This window comes from Paroedura picta, chromosome 4 (assembly GCF_049243985.1).
Source record: "Paroedura picta isolate Pp20150507F chromosome 4, Ppicta_v3.0, whole genome shotgun sequence".
Lineage (NCBI taxonomy): Eukaryota > Metazoa > Chordata > Lepidosauria > Squamata > Gekkonidae > Paroedura > Paroedura picta.
Genome location: NC_135372.1, coordinates 61,789,384 through 61,810,914, shown reverse-complemented (window position 1 = coordinate 61,810,914; position 21,531 = coordinate 61,789,384). Strand labels below are relative to the sequence as shown.

At 40.3% G+C, this 21,531-nt stretch overlaps 1 protein-coding gene across 2 annotated transcripts in view; it reads right to left on the bottom strand.

Annotated features, from left to right (window-relative positions):
• Nucleotides 1–7,038: 7,038 nt before the first annotated feature.
• The window catches only part of LOC143835459 (uncharacterized), a 398,092-nt gene continuing 383,599 nt past the window's right edge, over nt 7,039–21,531 (bottom strand). For both annotated transcript variants that reach the window (XM_077333093.1, XM_077333092.1), the window contains exon 5: nt 7,039–8,376. In XM_077333093.1, coding sequence (XP_077189208.1) covers nt 8,187–8,376 — 190 coding nt within the window. In that variant the 3' untranslated portion in view covers nt 7,039–8,186. The remainder of the gene's footprint in view (nt 8,377–21,531) is intronic.

Genomic DNA, 21,531 nt, shown 5'->3' with positions numbered 1-21,531 from the left:
TCATCAATATGCAGATGACACCCAGCTCTATCTCCACCAGGTCTTTGGTTGAGGTCAGGGTTTGGGAGACTGCAGGGGCCCTTCCACAACCAAGAACTATCGGCATCCCTGAGAATTGAGGCCCTGATGGATGGGGAAATTACATGCAAGGTTAAGGAGGGGTTTTTATTTTTCTCGTTGCTGGAACAAATTATTATCTGTTTTTTAATGGGTTTTTATGTTTTTACGTAAGAGCCTCTTGTGGCGCAGAGTGGTAAGGCAGCAGACATGCAGTCTGAAAGCTCTGCCCATGAGGCTGGGAGTTCAATCCCAGCAGCCGGCTCGAGGTCAACTCAGCCTTCCATCCTTCCGAAGTTGGTAAAATGAGTACCCAGCTTGCTGGGGTGTAAACAGTAATGACAGGGGAAGGCACTGGCAAACCACCCCGTATTGAGTCTGCCATGAAAACGCTAGAGGGCATCACCCCAAGGGTCAAACATGACCCAGTGCTTGCACAGGGGATACCTTTACATTTACCTATGTTTTTTATGTATTGCAATCTTAAATAAAATTGTCTTCAGTTGCCTACTCAAGATCAAAAGTGAGGTGGCCAGGTGCACTTCCTTGAGGAGATTTCTATAATGCTGGAACCCCCACTGAAAATACTCTCATGGACCCATCTGACAACTTTCTTTGATGGATGGAACAGTCAAGAATGATCTTAATTCCTAGACTGGAACATAAAAGTTCATAGTGATCTTAATTCCTAGACAGGAACATAAAAGCGAAAATTGCCCTTCAGATACTTGGTCCTAAGATATGCACAGCTTTAAAGTTGCAGACTAACATCTTGAATTCGGCTTGGGAGTGGATCAGTAGCCAGTGTAGTTGCTATAATATTGGGGTCACATGCACCTGGTGGCTGGCCCCAACCAGAAGTCTATCTACAGTGTTCTGCACTAGCTGCATCCTCTGAACACTATTGAAGGGCAGCTCCAAATAAATCACAGTAGTCCAATCTAGATATAATTAAGGCATGGATCACTGTGGCTAACTCTGATGACCCCGGGAATATGCTCAATTGATGCACTAGCTGAATCTGGGCAGAAGCACTCCAGGCCACCATAACTATTTCTTTTTAAAAGATGATTGCTTTGTTGAATAGCATTCCCACATTTCAGACCTGGATTTTCAAGGGAGTAAAACCCCATCCAAGACAGGAGATATTTGAAGTCCCTAGCTTGCCTTTCTATTAACCCAGTTTGTCAGGATTATATTTCAGCTTGTGTGTGTGTGCATCTTGTTCAGTGGACTATACACAAAACCTAGGTATCCTGTGTGAGGATTTTTCAAGGGAGAATCATTATACGGTACCTTTTTGCACATGAATGGCCAGACCCAGAAAGACATCTTTGTGCAGAAGCCTGGTTCCATGTATGGGTTGTCTTTGCTGGATAGACATCCTACTTTGGGAGGGAGAGAGAGGGATGGGAAAGAGAGATCGTAATGATTATTAGAACAAAGGGGACTTGAACACACTTCTAAAAAGATGTCTTTCAACCATTTCACATATCTTTCCAACACACCACCCAACTAACATCTAATCTGGGACAACTGATACCAAACTGAGGGAACTGGCATTCGTCTAGCTATACAGAGGGAGAATCTGGAGAATATGATCCAGTATTAGAAACAGACTGGTGCACAGAGACAAAACAGGTCAAGTACTCAGTCAAGAGTACTGTTGATGGGTGTGCAGTATATGGTTATGAAGACACTGACTAGAGCCAGCCTTGAAAGCCTGGGGAAATACTTATAATGGGCTTATAATTAATCACCACCGACATTGCATCTCATTAACTGTTGGCCCTAATTCCTCTTCCAGTATCTTCATTTCTTTCTTGATTATTTTCTAACATCTTCTTAGGAACTGCTTAGAGTTCCCAGTATTTTATCATCATCATCTTTGTTACTTTGCTGGGCCACACTGCGATGTTCTATCTCCAAGTTACTGAGATAGCATCTTCCTTAGCAATGTAGAGTTGCTTCAACCTGCTCTACTGGTGCAAAGAAAATGAGAGCCAGTTAAGGATATCCTTTAGGCTTTTATATTTGCAATAACCCAGAGCTTGTTTACTGTGAACCTTTGCTGTAACAATCTCATTTGGGATTCAGGTATTTTAGAAAAATGCTAACAAATTACATAGTGGAATTCATACATGCACTTTTCGTTCCTCCTGTAGATGTTACTATTCATTATATCATGCCCACAGTGCACCTTTGTACAGGCAAGTCAGGACAGCATACATGGGCATTATTCCTCCTTTAAGGCATCATTCCTCTCTTTAAGAGACAGAGAACTATCTCACCTCAGCCTTCCTGGTGTACTGATTAAGAGTGGTGGCTTCTAATCTGGAGAATTGGCTTTGATTCTGCACTCCTCCACATGCAGTTGGGTGACTTTGGACCAGTCACTGTTCTCCAAGCCTCTCCTACCTTACCAGGTGACTGTTGTGGGGAGAGGAAGGGAAGGGTGATTGTAAGCCAATTTGAGACTCCTTCAGGTAGTAAAAAGTGGGGTACAAAAAAAAAACAGCCTTTCTTCTTCTACTACTTCTCCTCCTCCTATAGTTATCTAGAATTTCAGTTCTGAACTTCTCCTGTCCAAATTTCAGAACTCTATCTGGTGTTGACAACTGGGTTGAGACACAGATGGATGTATTTTTTCACAGATAAATGTTTAGGTTCTGCTTGCTTATTGGGTGTTGGTTATGAAACCCAGTAACATTCATGAAAAAGGATTATTAAATTTAGGTTCTGTTTTAGAGATGCTGAGAGACTAATCTTCCTCCTGATTTCCAGGGGTTGGTGCTGCTGTTTTATGTGGTGGTAGATAGGTATGGGCCAGGTTCTAATTCAATTAAATAACTGATCAACACTTTATAAAGTCATGTCAGGTTGACAGATATTTTTGCTTGGGTGGTCCATGCCTGGAACTTAATTCCCAGGTCTTCCCAGGCCTGATTCCAGTCAAGGCCTTAGTGCATGAGGAGAAGGAGCTTAAATCATTTCCTCTCTTACACTCCTTTGCGGAAACTTATATGTAGCCATCAGTATATGCAGCTTTCCCCAACCAAGCAAATATAATTTTGCTGGGGCTATTTCAGGCTGAGGAAAAAAGGAAGGAGAGACTGTTTAAACTCATGTGCACCATGATCCCATTTTGAAGCCTACATGTACCTGGGAATTAAGTTCCAAGCATAAAATATAGGTACTTGTCTCATTGAAAGTTCTTGTATGGGACTTGAATACTTTATAATGTATGAAACTTCCAAGTTTGTCCAGTTTTCTCCTAGTTGTCCTCGCTTCCCTAGCAGGAACTGCTTCTATATCTACTCTTACCCCTAATCCAAACATAAATTTCATAGACTGCATTTTGGCTTAAACACAAGTTAATATGTTTAGGATTGACTCATAAAACAGTTGAATGAGCTATGGAAGGAAGTAGGGTTTCCAACTCTGAGTTGGGAAATACCTAGAGATTTGGAGGGTGGAACCTGGGGAGAGAAGAGTATAGAGAAGGGAGGGATCAAAGCCACAGAATCTAAAGCAGCCATTTTCTCCAGGGAACAAATCTTGACTATCGATTGTAATAGTGAGATATCTGCAGGTACCTCCTAAAGGTTGGCAACCATAAAAGGAAGTAATCCTCTACATTAGAGGGGGCAATAATTTAAGTATTACTACAGTAAGTACATTTCTACCTTGTGCAATTTCCTGCTTGATATAGATCAAGCATTGTTTTTAGGGTTTTTAAAAAACTGAAGTTAGACATACAGAATTACATGGATAGCAACAATCCTATTCCAGTCTACCTTGGTGGGAAGGCTTTTTTTTAAAGAGTGAAACGTTTGTTAAAGTAATTAGCATTTAAACTGTAGATGGTAATTTTGACAATTGCTCAGGGTATAAATCATTGCATAATTTTAATTTATATCTAAACGAGTGTTGGCATTGACACTGCCTGCCTGACACACCCAGAATCTTATTACTCAATTGCATACATCCTGTTGTGACTAATTGGTCTTTTTAATATTCAGGTGCACATTAACGTTTTGGCTGGCATGCTCTCCCCCTGCAAAATAAAGACATTGGCCTATTACACATGCACAGCTTACCGCAGCGAATCCAAGCAGTGAAACCTCTAAGCTTGACTTTGGATTCTGTGCCATTATTTTTTCCTCTGGTGTATTTATTCTGTACTGCTATTCTTAACTGAGGTGGGAGCATCACTTGTGATCTGTAGGGGGTAGTGTCCAAAGGTTTTAAAAAATATATGCAATTGCCCTGTTGAGCTGAGGAGTAGTATCAAATAAGCACCTTCCATTTAAATCCTTGTGGTTCAGTTCCTTGAATGAAAGGTAATACAAAGGAGCACAGGAAGTGTTAAAAAGTCCTAAAATTGACCAAACTTAAAAAAAATTACTGGAATAGCTGCAAAGCTCCCTTTTCTTATTGCCAAGCTTTATTGGCTCTGTTGTGTAAAAATTGAGTAAAATTTGGAAAAGTCACCACCCTCTGCCATCTCCCACTTTCACTGCTGGTTTTTACCTCTCCCCTCCCCCCCTTTAGAGTTTGTGAAGATGTTTCTCAGAGAGCTGCCGGAGAAGTACATTTCCCCATGTCATTCTCTCTCCCCCCCAGTATTCTGAGACTAGTGATAATCTGATATCATTGCTAAACTCATGCCACTTGTAAAAAAATTTAAAAATGTAAAACAATAATGGGAAAAGTAATCAATGGAGCTTGCATGCCAATAAATGGTAGAAGGTAAAGATTGGGTGGAATGACCTCAATGTGGATGGCTTTTGAGGAGCAGCAAATGGGCGATGGTGTGGGGAGGAATCTGAGTGAATCTGTACACTTTTGAATTACCTTTGGCTTGGAAGCAAAACAATGGATAAATTGGCACAAAACCACTCTAAAAAAAAACCAGGGAAACAGTGAACAGAAAGTGAACAGAGTGCTGAAGTTGGGTAAATCAGTGCAGAGTGAAAAAGAAAACCTAACAGAGATGCACAGCAAAAAGTAAAGGAAAACATCTCTGCATAATAGGCCAATGTAGAGTACATGGAGAATGTAATGAAACTTACTATCAGTTTGAATTTCATGTTTACTACTTTTAAATGAATCAGCTTACCTTACATTATTATTTAATTTTTATACCACCCTTCCCCATACATTTGGTGTAGTTTGGTGTAATGGTTAGGAGTGCGGACTTCTAATCTGGCATGCCAGGTTCAATTCTGTGCTACCCCACATGCAACCAGCTGGGTGACCTTGGGCTCGCCACGACACTGATAAAACTGTTCTGACCAAGCAGTGATATCAGGGCTCTCTCAGCCTCACCCACCCCACAGGGTGTCTGTTGTGGGGAGAGGAATGGGAAGGCGACTGTAAGCCGCTTTGAGCCTCCTTCGGGTAGGGAAAAGCGGCATATAAGCACCAACTCTTCTTCTTCTACATTCTTGCTATTTATGGACAAAACTCATTTGATTCCTAATATTGAAGTGATTCACATCTGGAAATCAAAATGGCTGATCTGCTATTCCTGGCTTGTCAAGTTGTAAAATTTCTGCCCTCAGAACATTATTCATATCAGGACAAATGCATCACATGACTCCTAGGGTTTTTTTTTTAATCACATTAAAAAAAATCACATCAATGTACCAGTTTTGGGGCTAGCCATAGTCCAATATTACATTTCCCCCTATAAAAATAGAAAACTCAGCACCAGTCAGTGTGCTTGTATTCTTTGGGTGCCTTGCATATACTGCCTTCTTGTGTGAAGGCTCCTCTCTTCTTTTCCATGAAGTGCCAGCCATTCCGCTGAATCTGCGGACTTCTTCTCCACATCATGATGGTATTCTATAAATTCCTCATTTCCCATTCAGTCCTCATTTTCCTTAAATAAAATTTGTGTATATGTTTTAGAAACAGAAGAGTTGTTTTTTTTAATATCCTGATTTTCACTACCCAAAGGAGTTTCAAAGCGACTTACAATCACCTTCCCTTCCTCTCCCCACAACAGAAACCCTGTGAGGGGCTGAGAGCTCTGACAGGTCTGATCTGTGAGAACAGCACTAGTAGGACTGTGACTTGCCCAGGGTCACCCAGCTGGCTGCATGTGGAGGAGTGGGGAATCAAACCTGGTTTGCTAGATTAGAAGCTATAACTCTTAACCACTATACCAAGCTGTGTAGTGGAGGCTGTCCAAGGGAAAAAGAAGGGCTTCAGGCTTCCTTCCCATGTAATTTTCACCATTGGAAATGGCAGCAGACAGCCTGTTTACCCCTTCCTGTTTTCCACATGTCCAGTGGAGGGTATGTGGAGCCCAAGAAAGGGATCTCCCTCAGCTATTTCTGCTGAAAATAATGGAGCTGAAGGGAAGCCTGAAGCCATCCCCTCCCCCCCCCCACACACATACATACACACACCAGAGGTCTGAGCCATGCAGAGTGACTGAGAATTGTAAAGGATAGTCCCCATGTGACCTGAATTGTGCCATATGTAAAATGTATTTTGGGCTTCAATTAAATTAAAAGTGGATCTGGGTGGCATCTGTGGGAGTTTTCCAGGAAACAACTCAATGACACTGATCAACAAAACACTTAAACCAGAATGCTTGTTTGGTTTTAAACTAATTTAGTTTCATCAAAGTCAATAGGTCAAATTCAGTGACTCCCTTCCTCAAAACCTTCATCTGTTTAAGAAATATTTTCTTCAATTGAGAAAGTCTTCCTGCATCAAAATTTCTCATTCCAAGAAAAACTTATCATAAAACATACAATGGATCCAATGCAGTTTGTTTGAACGGGGTGCTTCAGCGTGATGGACTCATGCTTTAAACTGTAAGCAATGTACATGATCCATTAATTTCAAATGTTCATTGGTTAATCAAATCTGTTCTTCTGTTAATCAAATCTGGCTCTTCGAGAATAAATGGTGCAATGTTGTAGCAGAAGTTTGGAAAAACACAGCCAAGTGTTTGTGAATGGGTTAATTCTAAAAAGATGTATGACTCTTTTAATACCATTGTTATTAGCCAGGCAGACTTATAAAAGGATAGGACAGGAAAAGATCAAAACAAACTTTGCATCACCTCACAGATTTTGTTGAATCTTCCGAGTCAATAGACTCAACACCTTTAAATCTATTTTGATTTTAAATTAAACAAAAACAAATGGAGAAAAATGTAATTGCACCTGGACCAACAAAAGTGACTTGCTTGCTTGACGCAATTTCAAGTGGCCAGGATATTAAAACTCTGAAAAAGGGGGTTTATAATGGAAATGCTGACAGACTATTAACTATAGCATCGCTGCTCTAATAAATGGAATGGGCTGTCGTAATCTCTAGTTCATAAATATGCAAATACAAGGCAGAGGATTTGCTCCAAAGGATGTCTCTATAATTTTAACTGACCTTTACTGATACTAAACGAGCCTGTTGCTTCTGGTTTCACACATTAAATACAAAGTACTGTCTATTTTGCTTCTAGGATCTCACACAGCATCTCCTAAAAGAGTGTCAAAATCCCCATCTTGTTCAGTGGAAACAAATCTGGGTCCCAAATGTCAATACAAGGTTGAAAGTGACAATCACTGAGCAAAAACCTTCTTGGCTGCAAGCGGTTTTAGTTTGGTACACATTCATATTCATGCCAAAATTGTTTGTGGAATTAATTATCTCTTTTTGGGAGAATTCAAGTGCCTCTTTTCCATTCATGTGTCAAAGACCCCTCTGACCTGCCAAAATGCAGTCAGTCACTCAATGATAAACAGCCTATCAACGCAATGATATCAATGTTGAATGTATTCCAGTTTCCTGCTTTGGGCCAAATGGAGGTAAATCCAATGACTTTATATTTAATAACCTAAATGTAATTTATTTTGTGTCTTTCATTACAGGGGAAAGAATTGGATGGCTAGCAGTTTTGCAGATTTCACCCTCCCCCCCCCCCCTAATTATTTTAAGCTATTCATCCTGGTATCTAGCCCACTGATGTTCAGCCAAATTGCCAGCAGGGGAGAGATCTGTCCAATCCTGAAGCTAAATGAATCACTGAGAGTCAATCTGTTTAGTTTCTCTTGCTGCCGGGGGTTCCTCTGTCCTGGCCTCATTCTTCTCCAGTCAGAAAGAGGGCTTCAGGGTTGGGCTTTGGCTGCCTCCTGTTTCTCCATCTCTGTTCTGTTCATCGCAGCTGTTTGTGGATTCTGACCGGCTGGACACACAACACAGATGCTTCCATCACAATGCTCTTTGGTTCTTGCTCGGATGGAAAATGAAGACATTCTGGCTTTCTTGTAGTTGCTAGTGCAGTAATTTATCAGGCATCTAGATGAAATATGAACAATGTTTTAATTGGCTTATGAGCGCACTTGGTCCATCCTGAGACCCAAGGACCATTCAGCATATAACATTCCAATTTATTTTTCTCTCGCCACCAGCCCCAGCTGACCCAGACTTCTCTAAAAGGAAAGCTAAAGTATGGTCAATATCATATTTAAACTAGAACATTACAGTCCTCAGTTTCTGCCTTTCTACAGAATCATGATTCAATTACACAAAACTATGCAGTAGTCTTAAGGACTCTCTGTAAGATTAAGATAACTGGTATTTTCATGGCAAATTATTAAATTAGCTGACACTGTTTTATCCTGAACTTTGCCATTTAGGCCGACATTTTTATGCATTGTACATCATAGGCTGCTGGGAATCTAAATCGCTGTGTGCCTCTCATCTTTCAAAGACTTTAAGAAGCTAAAGAACCACTGTTTTTTTTTAATCTTTGATTCGCAAGACAGAAGAAGTATTGAGTCCCCACATTCTAAGACAAATAACTGTTTTGAGTGTACTCCAACCACTGGAGTGAGTTTGTTTGTTTTTGGATTTATGTCCTGCCTCTCCCAACAAAGTCGACCTGAGGCGGCTTACAAGTAAAAGCCTCTTATGGCATATTCTTGGAAGGGGGTTAGACGCAGATGACAATATGTTGAACACAGTTTTATCCTGCCCTTCCTCTAAGAAGTTCAAGGCTTCCATACTGCTCTTACAAGGGAGATCAGGAACAAAGAGAGAGAGCATTGCCGACGATCCAAGGTCATCAAGTGAGATTCATAGTTGAGTGGGGATCTGAGGCCTCTCCGATTTCTTACTAAGCTATTTATCATGCAGGATTCATTAATGATTTTTTTCTTTCTGAACCTCTACAGTTAGTTCTGCTTTTACATTTTTTATTCTCATTTTTCCACTGTGATTAGAAGAGCTGAAGAAGGGCTGGGTTTTTTTGTATTTTACTTTTTACTACCTGAAGGAGTCTCAGTGTGGCTTACAATCACCTTCTCTTCCTCTCCCAACAACAGATACCCTATTAGGTAGGTGGGGTTGAAAGAGATCTGAGAGAACTGTGACTGGCCCATAGTCACCCAGCTGGCTGCATGCAGAAAAGTGGGGAATAAAACCTGCTTCTTCAGATTAGAGGCTGCCACTTGTAACCACCACAACACACTGATTTTAGACAGTAGGACATATTGTCCTCCAGGAAAGGGTGTGGATTGTTCTGCTATGGGACTGATCTCTTTTTTCCCCCAGCTAATGTGTTTCCATGACTTTGACCCAAGTATAGCCTTTTATTCCTTACCTCCATGCTTCAACAGTCTGTTTCAAAACCTTTGTTCCAAAGAACTTGGCATGTTTATCCACTTTAACATTTCTTTGATCAGTTTTCTTTAAAAGCCTAGCATTGTTCTGTATGAGGTGTGCCTTCATAACTTCTACAATGGCCGGTCAAGTCAGCACTCTGAACAGCTGTAGGTGGCAAGCCTGTAGTCAGCCTTCCTCCATGGGGAATCATTTTTCAGTAGGGCCTCAAATAAATGAATGGAATATCCATTATACCCTCACAGAAACTTCTAGAGCCCTCTTACCAAGACCTGAAGTTTGAACTCCATGGAATGTGTATGAACAGTTTCTTTACGTTCCCTTTAAACACCCTGCCATACTCGGTCATACTCTTAAATGAATTTTATTCCAGCGTAATGCAAGCATAGTAAACATGATCCTAAAAATCTTCCCTTAACCAATGGTAACCTTGCAGTCTTATACACTGTCTTACTTTTATAAGCCCATTGACTTAGTGAATTTAGAAGGGTGCAACTATGCTTGGGATGTACTGTTAGCTGGGTTGAGTTGAGTACAACACTACCCCTTACCAGTTGTTTGCTTTAACAGAATTATTTCTACAATCAAAAATGAAAAAAAGCCCATTTGATCAGCAATTTCACTTAGAATTATAGAATCACAGAGATGGAAGGGTCCATAGAGGCCGTCTAATCCAGTCTCCTGTTCAATGCAGGATCAGCCTAAAGCATCTTTTAGTTATGGCAAACCACTGTCGAAATGTTGGCAGTGTTCCACTGGTCTCTTGGAGAGTGGCAGGGAAGCGCGTTGGATTGTTACAAGGCGAGCCAATCAGCATTCTCTTCATCTGGCTTCTTCTAGGACTAGGAAGAACTGGTTGTTGCTAGGCTTTATACAGTTTTGAACTCTGTACATGTGTTCCAAAAGGGGTGCATTTGGATACCCAATGGGCTCGCTGCTCAAGATATCTATATCTTTCACGTTTTGGATGAAGGAAAGATATGAATCTTAGAAGTGATAAATAGATATAGTGCCCCCCACACACTGCATAATAAATTATCTAAAAAGAAAATAAAGTGTGTGTGTGTGTGTGTGTGTGAGAGAGAGAGAGAGAGAGAGAGAGATCTGTGGCATATGGCTTGCTTGAGTCATCTGGAACTATTTTCTCTGTAGGCATTTGTTTCTAGAACACTCCGTCCTGCCAGATGCACCTAGTGATCTGGAGTGCACAGACTGTTTGTGTGTGTGTGTGTGTGTGTGTGTGTGTGTATGTGTGAGTAAGCTAGGGAATGGAGGGGTCTGACTTTGACAGAGGGATTGAAGTAAATGGGTTATATCATTCATGTATCATTATCATTTTTATATACTGGTAATTCCTGCCTGTAACTTGATACTGTTACTGGTCTCCTGTAACTTTGTGTATGTTTCTTTAAGTAGAAACTACAAAAGTCAACAGAGGTCAAGGGAGTTTGGCACTTTGGTCTGGTCAGAGAAGTGGATGATTCATAAATGTTTGGCCATGATTCTCAGTGTGGCTTCTGAATGACAAGAATTCCAAGGCAATTTTAAGCACCCCCAGCTAATAAGAAATAACTGAATAGGACAAAGAACTCATTTTCTCTTTTCACACCTTGACTATTACATGATTTCCATAGCAAATAATAAAATCTCAGTTCGTATAAAACATCTTCCACAGGTAGAGGGGGGGGGGAAAGTCTCCAGAATTGTTCATAGTGTCTAGACACCTTTTCTTGAGTGGACAACATTATTTGCAAAGATTTTTTTTCTCCCATGAAATTCACATATTTTGGGTTAAAATCTTCAGACAAATGATAGATGACAAGCTTCAAACTGATTACCTGGAAAGTGACAGCCACCTGACAGTATGTGGAATGTAAAATACCTTGTGTGTCTTATATAGCATTTTTTTGAGAATTTTAATGCTATATATCTTGAGACTCTCACCTTTCTTTCAGGATTTTAAACCTTGAAAGTGTATTGGTTATTTCTGAGTTTGTAACACTGCACTGATTTTGTGTCCTATAGGCTGGACCATGCGTACATATTCTGTCAGAGAAAGACTCATTGATTGTGCAGTAATGATCATTTGCAAATTCTCACTGAGAGGCGCTTCCCAGGAGACATATTTCTCCTTCAGCTTTTTGAGAATCTGAACAGCACATGGCGAATGGTGTGTTTGTCATAGAATCATATTAACCAATGGGTTGGTTCCAAACTATCATGAGCACAGTGAATTTCAGAGTGGGACTCTCCCATCTCCTTGTTTCTGCTACAGCCCACTGAGATTTCTGATCCTGGCAGTCAAGGGTAGAGCAGGTAGGTAGAGCAAAGCAGGGATCATCAGTAAGAAGGGGAAATGGACAAAGATGGTCTCCCTTCCTCTATCAACGGAAATGCTGTTTTACCAATGTAAAAGTCCTTATGCAGATAGAATGACTCCTTCAGATTGAACCCAATATGTTTAGTTGAAGACCTAAGAGCCATCACAAAGAAAACATCGAAAATTACGTACCCATGCACATGCTCTGTGTATTTGCATCCCCAACCTCCATTCAATCAACCTGGCAACTGTAGCATAATATCATCATTATGCTTATTTTGTGCCTTTGTTTGTTAACCCTGAAGGTTTCAGGATCAGGTTGCTATATGTTGAAAATTCTTCTGCTGAACTGGATATTGCCAGGTAAGCAATGTAGCAAATTAATACGCTAATGTTTATCTATTGACCTATATAAAATATTGATAAATATTAATATAGTCTTCCAGTGCAAATATATATGCATTTAATTTTAGACTTAATGGGGTATGCGATGGAGGCATATGTTGCTACTCCTTTAATCATGCTTTTATCTTTATTGTCTAGCACAAAAAGCTGTTGTTCCACATTAGATAGTCATGGGAATAATCTGTTTTCTAATCCTATATGTTATGGCAATAATTCATTACTGAAGGAGGAAAGTACAAAAGGTAGTAACAAACTCTGACACATTTTGAGGTAAAACTGCTGTTGAAACACAAAAGAATAACTTTTTGGCAAAACATGAGCATTCGAGTTTATTGTTAGAACTATAGATAGATGAAGTATTTCCCTGTCTTTGTTGGTCATGCTAGTTAAATTTATGTGAGTGACTGCTGTGCAGTTCCAGAATAGGATGGTCTCTCTTACTGGATAACCCATTGGGAACAGGGTAAGAAGTAGCCAATGAGACAATTTTATTTAATTGCTGTCACTAGTACTACTACAGAAAGCTGCTTTGGAGACTACTTTTACCTGGTAGTCGAATAAATAAAACCCCAAAGCAAATTTCTTATCCCGCATTATTGGATGTGCTTACTCCTGTCACTTGACATGGCATCCTGGAAGGCTTACTTTTGAGCAGATCTACTTCTGAGCATGCACACTAGCCTTCCACTTCAAGCACAAACAGGGCCCTAGCAGTAATTATTCAGACACAGATTGAAAAGTTAATAGGTCTGTAATGAGGCTCTGAAGTTTCCTTTATAAAACATGAGCATGGAGCCCCTAGCGTAGACAACACATATATGCAGGGATAGACATTCTTGTAGTTGTTATAGCCTATGTTTCAATGGAGTGCAGTTTTCTATCTGCTGAATTTATTACCAAGTACATCTAAAATAATGTGTACTTCTGTAACAAGAGAACAAGTTCTCACAGAATATCTTCAAGGACAACTGGATTCTTTTTATAGCAGGAAAAAACAATCCCATTTATGGCAGCATAGCCTCCATATTTCCTGGATTATCAAGTCCCTCACTAGACCATCAAAATCCTGCTCAGCATAGAAGCTTATTTCTAGCATATGAACTTTCTCATGTGATAAATCCAGTATAATCTGACATAGACCTTTGGTGGCCATAGCAACAATGAAATCCCTAACCAAGTTAGTCAAGGTTGCCTGCACATGGAAGTTATAGTTCCCTAGTATCATCAGTACAGGATTCTTCAACATTAAACTTGAGGCCACCTCCATGTGTTTTGGATATATAATGTCAAGCTTGGTGGACGGTATGCTAAAAGGACAACATTCTATCCCAAGTTGCTAAGAATCAATGCCGGCAATCATCTGCGCTCTGACGCTGAAAAAGAAGGGGGGAAATCTCAGAGGATACCTGAGACCTGACCCACTAGTCCCCAAGGTCAAGGCTGGTGCTATGCAAATCATATGGAACAAATATCCTAAGTAACCAGACAATGCATCCCTGAAGATGGGGCAGAATGCAATAAGCTCTTCCAATGTGTGTTAATCTTTTTAAATAGTCATCATTTACATTAAACATGTTGTTGTTGTTAGGGTCAAATTCATGTCCAACCCATCATGATCCCATGGACCTCCAGGCCTTCCTGTCCTCTACCATTCCTCAGAGTCCATTTAAGCTCGCACCAACTGCTTCAGTAACTCCATCCAGCCACCTCATTCTCTGTCGTCCCCTTCTTCTTTTGCCCTCAATCGCTCCCAGCATAAGTGCAGATTATGTATTTCTAGTTTCAGCATATTTAGCACAATAGACTGGGGAAGGCACTGGCAAACCACCCCGTATTGAGTCTGCCATGAAAACGCTAGAGGGCGTCACCCCAAGGGTCAGACATGACTCGGAGCTTGCACAGGGGATACCTTTACCTTTACCTTTATTTCATTTACTACCCGGTAGCGGCATGCCTCAGCATGGCTTCAAGTTCCAAAACGGACTACCAGACAATTGCAGAGATTCAAATTTACAAAGCTAGAACTTGCATTTTTTTTTGTTAAGGATTACCTGGTGTGGTAGATATGATGTATGTACAAATCAAATAACATTCTTCTTCTTTTGACAGAAAATTATAGCAGTAAATTAAAACTGTGGGACAAAAAAAGAATCAGATTTACTTCTAGTTCTTCCCCAAAAAGTCATACATTGACTGAATGATGAATGGACAGTTTGGAAAGTGTCATTGTGTAATAACCACATTTTAAAAGAAGTATTAAGTTACCAGTGCTGGGGCTTATTCTATTCTATTTAAATCAGGGTTCTTTAGTCAACAATGAGAACAACATTAAAAATGTTGGAACTGATTCTGCACCAACTGTTTACAATGCTTTTCCTTCTCCTCCCTGTCTTTCCAGTTGGTATGAGTATTAGTTTGAGCCAAGCCTTGGCCATGTTAGTGAGAAGGAAATTAAAGAAGATAACATCATGTTTGATCAAGTATCTTATGAGTGATGAATGTGCTCAGAGGCACACATGACATTCCACAGTTGACCAGGGCTAGAGGACAGAATGGCCATGGGCTGTAGTGGCATACTGTGTCATACCAGCAACAGTTTTAGGCTCATCATTTCCTTTGCATATGTGTACTGACATTCCAGGCATGCGAGAGGAGGAATCAGTTCCCTTAAGGAGCATGCCTAAGATTATTGGCAAAGAAATAGCTGTTTTCAGGGTCTTGTAGACATACAAAAAAATTGGTATACACACACAGGGAGGCATTTTGAAAAGCTCAACTTTCCTTTTAAAGCAATTTCCTAGATCTTAAGGTTTGAAAAATAGTTTTGAAAATGTGGGGGCAACACCTAATGAAATCAACCAAACTGGCAGGGTAGTGGGTGGGCTAAGCTAAATTTCCTGTGGACAAGGATCAGAGCTTTTAAATGATCATTGTAGCTCTTTGCCCCTATCCATGGCTAGCAGAAGCAAGCAAATTATGCAAATATACATGATTTGCATAATGAATTTGGCACAGAATTTGGAACGCATCTTTTCTTGGAACTGTGTACACCACAAATGAAATCACTCTTAGTTGAAGTCATGACTTCATATTTTTATAATAAAAATAAGCTCTTTTGGTTTACCTCTGCAGGGACTTAGCTATATGATCCTGATAAATTTGCTTTGCACCATCCTTCTGCAAACTACACATAATATCTATAGCTAAGACAGTGAAAAGCTGGCTAATCTCAAGTGTTCTGTGAAAGCATACCTTGACCAGTGTCCCTGCCTCCTCTTTTTGCGTTATCTTAGTGGTATGCTGAATCACTGGAGAGAAAAGCCTAAGGTTAATTCAGTATCCATAATGGGATGAGTAGGATGACAGGTGTCAGCCACATTGTTCTAGTAACTTGATTGTTCTTCAGCAGTCCATAACAGGAATTTTCAATAATTAATAATTAGTAGATAAATAAAACAAAAAAGACATTTAAGATAGCAACAACATGTGGGAAGGGACTTGTGTTTCACTTTTTGCCAGAAACATCACAGATAATATTCCTCACGAACATTATGACCATCATGTTACCACAGTGGAAACTCACAGTCTTAATTGGGTGAGCCAGGGATGTAGGAGAATTGCATTTTACAGCTTAACAACTTTTGCAGGTATTAAACATTCCCACTTTCCAACAGCAAAAATAAAGACAACTGGGTGAATCATAAGCTATGATAGCTGAGAATAAAAATAAAAACTAATCTAGGGTCTTCATATCTGAAGCAACATTTGAATTTTGTTCAATTACTTTTTAAATTTCATGTGAGAAAATTCCTCTTTCTCTTCACACAATACAAGTCAACTTTAGGTGATTCATTGCTAGGATTTGTAATTTATATTGTTGTTGTTAGGTGTGAAGTCATGTCTGACCCATCGTGATCCCATGGACAATGATCCTCCAGGCCTTCCTGTCCTCTACCATTCCTCAGAGTCCATTTAGATTTGCATGAACTGCTTCAGTGCCTCCATCCAGCCACCTCATTCTCTGTCGTCCCCTTCTTCTTTTGCCCTCAATCACTCCCAGCATAAGGCTCTTCTCCAGGGAGTCCTTTCTTCTCATGAGGTGGCCAAAGTATTTGAGTTTCATCTTCAGGATCTGGCCTTCTAAGGAGCAGTCAGGACTGATCTCCTCTAGGATTGATTGGTTTGTTCGCCTTGCAGTCCAAGGGACTCGCAAGAGTCTTCTCCAGCACCAGAGTTCAAAAGCCTCAATTCTTTGACGCTCGGCCTTCCTTATGGTCCAATTTTCTCAGCCATACATTGCAACTGGGAAGACCATAGCCTTGACTAGATGCACTTTTGTTGGCAGGGTGATGCCTCTGCTTTTTAGGATGCTGTCTAGATTTGCCATAGCTTTCCTCCCCAGGAGAAAGCATCAAAGTTGAGTCAAAGTAGAAACGGTTGAACAAAATGTGAAAATGCTGTATTGTCTGAGCAAAGTGTATACTTAGGTCCAGACTAAAGCTTCCTCAGGAACAAGGATTTCTGTCCATGGAGCATGATTTTTCTGCCTCCTTCCACCTGTGTCAGCCTGATATACACCCCTAAATCCTGCTTTGTGGAGTTCCCTCTTCTCCAGCAGGATTTCAGGGGGCATTTCAGGCTGCCACAGGAGTGAAGAAACAGGAAAATCAAACTTTGTGGGTGGATCTTTGCACCATGGAAAGGATCCAATATTCTTTAGGTTACTACAACTCACTCAATATTCCATTTGTGAATTTGTTTGTAACATGCAGATTTTGTCAGACCCTGAGATATAGAAAGGAAGTTGCTACATATTTCCCAGGCTCAGTTGTTGATTTCCTGATAAAATACCAGCTCAGTTTGAAGCACACTTCCAAAAGAGGGGCAAAAATGCAAAGTGGTATTCCTCTTCTTTGATGACTGAATTATTGGAAAGAAAATTGATGCACACTTCCAGGGCAACATTCTGCATTTCCACATTGAATCCTGCTGAATCCCATGCCCATTTTAAAGAGTGCAAAGAAAGATGTAAAACTGCATGCAGTATAGATGCCTTAAATATCATAATATTGGATCAAAATTCATTCAGAATACAGTGATGCAGTTCAAATCCAGACTTCCTGCCTACAACAATTTTAACAAAGGCTAGAATTAATAAGACCTCTCAAACAATGTGTTTTACTAGTTTAAGGTACACCCCCAAAAAGTTGTGGGCACCTTTAGGGGATTATAAATATTGCCTCTTAAATAGCCATGAATCTAATGAAAAGGCAGATCCTTAACCAATTAAACAATTCAGTAGATTTTAGATTATGCAATTAAAATCTGATGCAGAACCACCACAGACCCTCTACCAGTACACTTAATGGGCTGTTAGATTTAGGTCAAAGACTCATAATTGACACAAGGAAGCTCCTTATAGGTAAATTAAAATGTCTACAAAATGACAGTAGCATAATTTTCTCAACTAGGCTTCTCCTTCATAACCACACATATCCTAAACACCAGAGGACCATGTGTGCAAATGTCAGTCTGGTTGCTCAGCTGCAGTCATCCAGCTTATCGGGTATAAACAGAGTCACCATGAAGATTTTAATCTTGATCACCAGGTTCTAACGATAATCACAAGACTTCTACTATTTGAAGAGAAAAGTAGAACAAAGGCATATGATTTCAGAGGCAAACGTTTTAGACATGTAATAATTCAGTAGTTTTTAAAAATGATAGACTGAAGCCTTTATCTGAACTGTGATTATAAAGATATCTGATTGCCCCATATTTATTTATTTTTACATTCATACTCTTCTCTTCCCTAGGGGCTCAGGGCAAAAGCAAATATAACTAACCTTTTGTTAGGTGCGAAGTCGTGTCCGACCCATCGCGACCCCATGGACAATGATCCTCCAGGCCTTCCTGTCCTCTAGCATGACAGATAACTAACCTACTCTAACCCAACCTCACATTCACCACTCAATAACAGCAACATGAGGCTTGTACATGACAGTGGGCCACCATATGTATAACACATATGTTACATATAGTCTTTTTCAAATGTACATTTAAAAAAGGAAATGGAAATTGTATGTATCAGGAGGATGGCAGGTAGAACACTTCCTTGGTATGCCTGGTTGGATACCCACCAAATGTGATGTCTCTAAAAGGCTTATAATGTATAGACAATATACATTGAACAAATACTGTGTCTTGAACAAATACTTTGCAGCAATGTCTTATCATTAATTTAGTTCCCAGTTACAAAGTCATGTGTAAACCAGGCCTAAATACCCAAAGTCTAAATACCCAAAGGATATCTTTCATGCCACTCTAGATTGTCCTATAGCCTCACTTTTTAGACAAATAGACAGAATACCCAAAGTATAGACAGCCCCCTCATTTCAGCTCATTAAGCAGCTAATGAGTCTTACTCATTTGGTACTTGTTCATTTATCGTCAGCACATTGTCTGCTGCATCTTGTCATCACAGTCAACTTCACTGAAGTATCATCTTGAGCTTGGATGATTCCTTGTGCCACTCGGAAGCAAAATGGGCTCGCATCATCAGTGCTCAATGTCACTTCACATGTGTCACTGCAGCCCAAATTTGAGCTTGCTTGGTACTGTTTGGTTAGTATTTTATGCATTGTCATAATCAGACTATGAAACAGGTAAGATTCGCAGGTCTCATCTGAAGATAAGCATTGTCTCAATTTGTTGGGAGGGCCTAAAGGTAAAGGTAAAGGTATCCCCTGTGCAAGCACCGAGTCATGTCTGACTCTTGGGGTGACGCCCTCTAGCGTTTTCATGGCAGACTCAATACGGGGTGGTTTGCCAGTGCCTTCCCCAGTCATTACCGTTTTACCCCCCAGCAAGCTGGGTACTCATTTTACCGACCTCGGAAGGATGGAAGGCTGAGTCAACCTTGAGCTGGCTGCTGGGATTGAACTCCCAGCCTCATGGACAAAGCTTTCAGACGGCTGCCTTACCACTCTGCACCACAAGAGGCTCATTTGGGAGGGCCTAAAACATCTTATATACGCAATTTTGAACACAATATTAAAATAAAATGGTCATAGTGATGCAGGGGAATAAAGCATTTCTTGTGCCTGCCAGGTGGAGGCCATTTTTAATTGCTCTGAATGATGCTGGTCTTTGTGTGGACAGCTGTTGCAGAGGCTTACTAAAAGTGGACATCCCCTCCTCAATAAAAGTAGCTGAACATAGCATACTGCAGCACATAAATCATTTATTTCATTTATTTTGACATCTATTCCCAGCTTTTCTCCCACATTGGGGGAATCAAAGCAGTTTATATATAAAATATATTCTTCTCAGCTTAACAGAGATATAAAAACAACAACAACAGGCATTTAGGACACATTTCCAGTGGGTGATGAGTTATAAAGTCATCCTGGCTGATTTTGGTTCTGGCAGTAGCAGAACACATGCAGGGTTGAAGGCTGTAATCCACAGGCTAGGAGTCAAATGCTAAAAAGCCTTTGGCTTGTATGTTTGGACAAGGCTTAAATTATTTGCATAAAAGGGGAAATTCGGATGATCAGCCAAAGGTGTTGTTCAGCTGGCTCAGGTATCGCCAGTTCCTTCTGCTTATGACACCCTTCACATATCTCTCATGCCTTGGACTGAGTTAGACCATAGAACCATCAACATAAGTACTGCATACTGTGATTAACCGCAGCTCTCCAGGATGTCAGAGCAAGGTCTTTCACATCAGCTACTGCCTGATCTTTTAAACTGGAGATGCCAGGAATAAAACCTGAGACCTTCTGCATGCAAAATGGATGCTCTATCCTGCGTCATGGTGAACACCTCCATTAGCTTAAAGTACCTGCAAAATGTATCAGTTACTTGGATATGGATGAATGGTGACAGCTGCCATGTGGGAGAATTTTACCTGGAACAGCAAGTATAGTTTTAATGCAACGAAGCAACACATTCAGAAGACTCATATGATGCTCCTTTTGCAGGACCCAACCAAATCCTGATAGAGGTGGGTTGTCACGTGTTTGGATGCTTTCCCCACTAGAGCTCTGTAGTTTTAAGCACTGATTAGGAAATATACAAAAACATTAATATTTGTGGCTTAATGCAATAGGAGGATAAGTACATGCAAATGGAACTAAAAAGCAATAAAGTTGTCTTCAGTACTACCAATTATCCCAAATTATATTCATAAGATTGCACGCATTCTACATCTCAGATCCCTTGAATCAGCTGATATTGTTAGATCCCACAATTATGCTGCCATAGGAACTAAAGGAATAAGATTGGTATCAGCATTCATTACATGGGCCTGATTAGTCCATTTCTAGATTGGGTTGTTCAACATTTCTGGTTAATGTCCATTCAGGTAAGCTTTCATTCAGTTTTATTTCCTTTCCAATCTTATATTTTATTTTTAGCCTTTCACTCACCAAGGTGTTTTGTCAAGAGTTTGAAGGGACCTTTCATATAGGATATATACCTACCACATTTCCCTACAGTGTCCAAACTTCATATTCTTGACCACCTACTTCTGAGAGAAGCTAGAAATTTTGATGTCCAGGCAAATTGGCCCCATTGGGCAGCTTCACAAAAAGGGAAGATATGTATTGATTAAGGTGACCAGATTTTAACATTGGTAAAGTGGGACACCATTGACTGGGGTGGGGGTGGGGGTTCTTGATTAAAATTTTGGTCTATATGGAGCAACAAAAAGTTTCATAGAACGCATAGAACGCATAGAATGCAAAAATAGTATTGTAATATACATTTTAAAATTTCAACATAAGTACAACTTGCCAGGTCCCCCCAGATGTCCCTCCAAAAGTGGGACAATCTGGTCACCATAGTATTGATGCAACAGTCCCTACTGGCTGAGCTTTGGTTTGAAGATTTGTCAGATTTCTTTTTGAGTCTCCTGTCAATATCACTTGCTGTCCTGAATTTCTCTGGCTGGCAGTCAAAACTTGGCATGCAGTTACAATGATAGGAATCCTGGTTACTGATGATCTTTAAAAGGAAACTGTGTACATGTCATCTGCACAGAACATATTTTGCTCCCAAGGTTTATGAGATTTGAAGCCCCCCCCCCTTACCTATGAAGC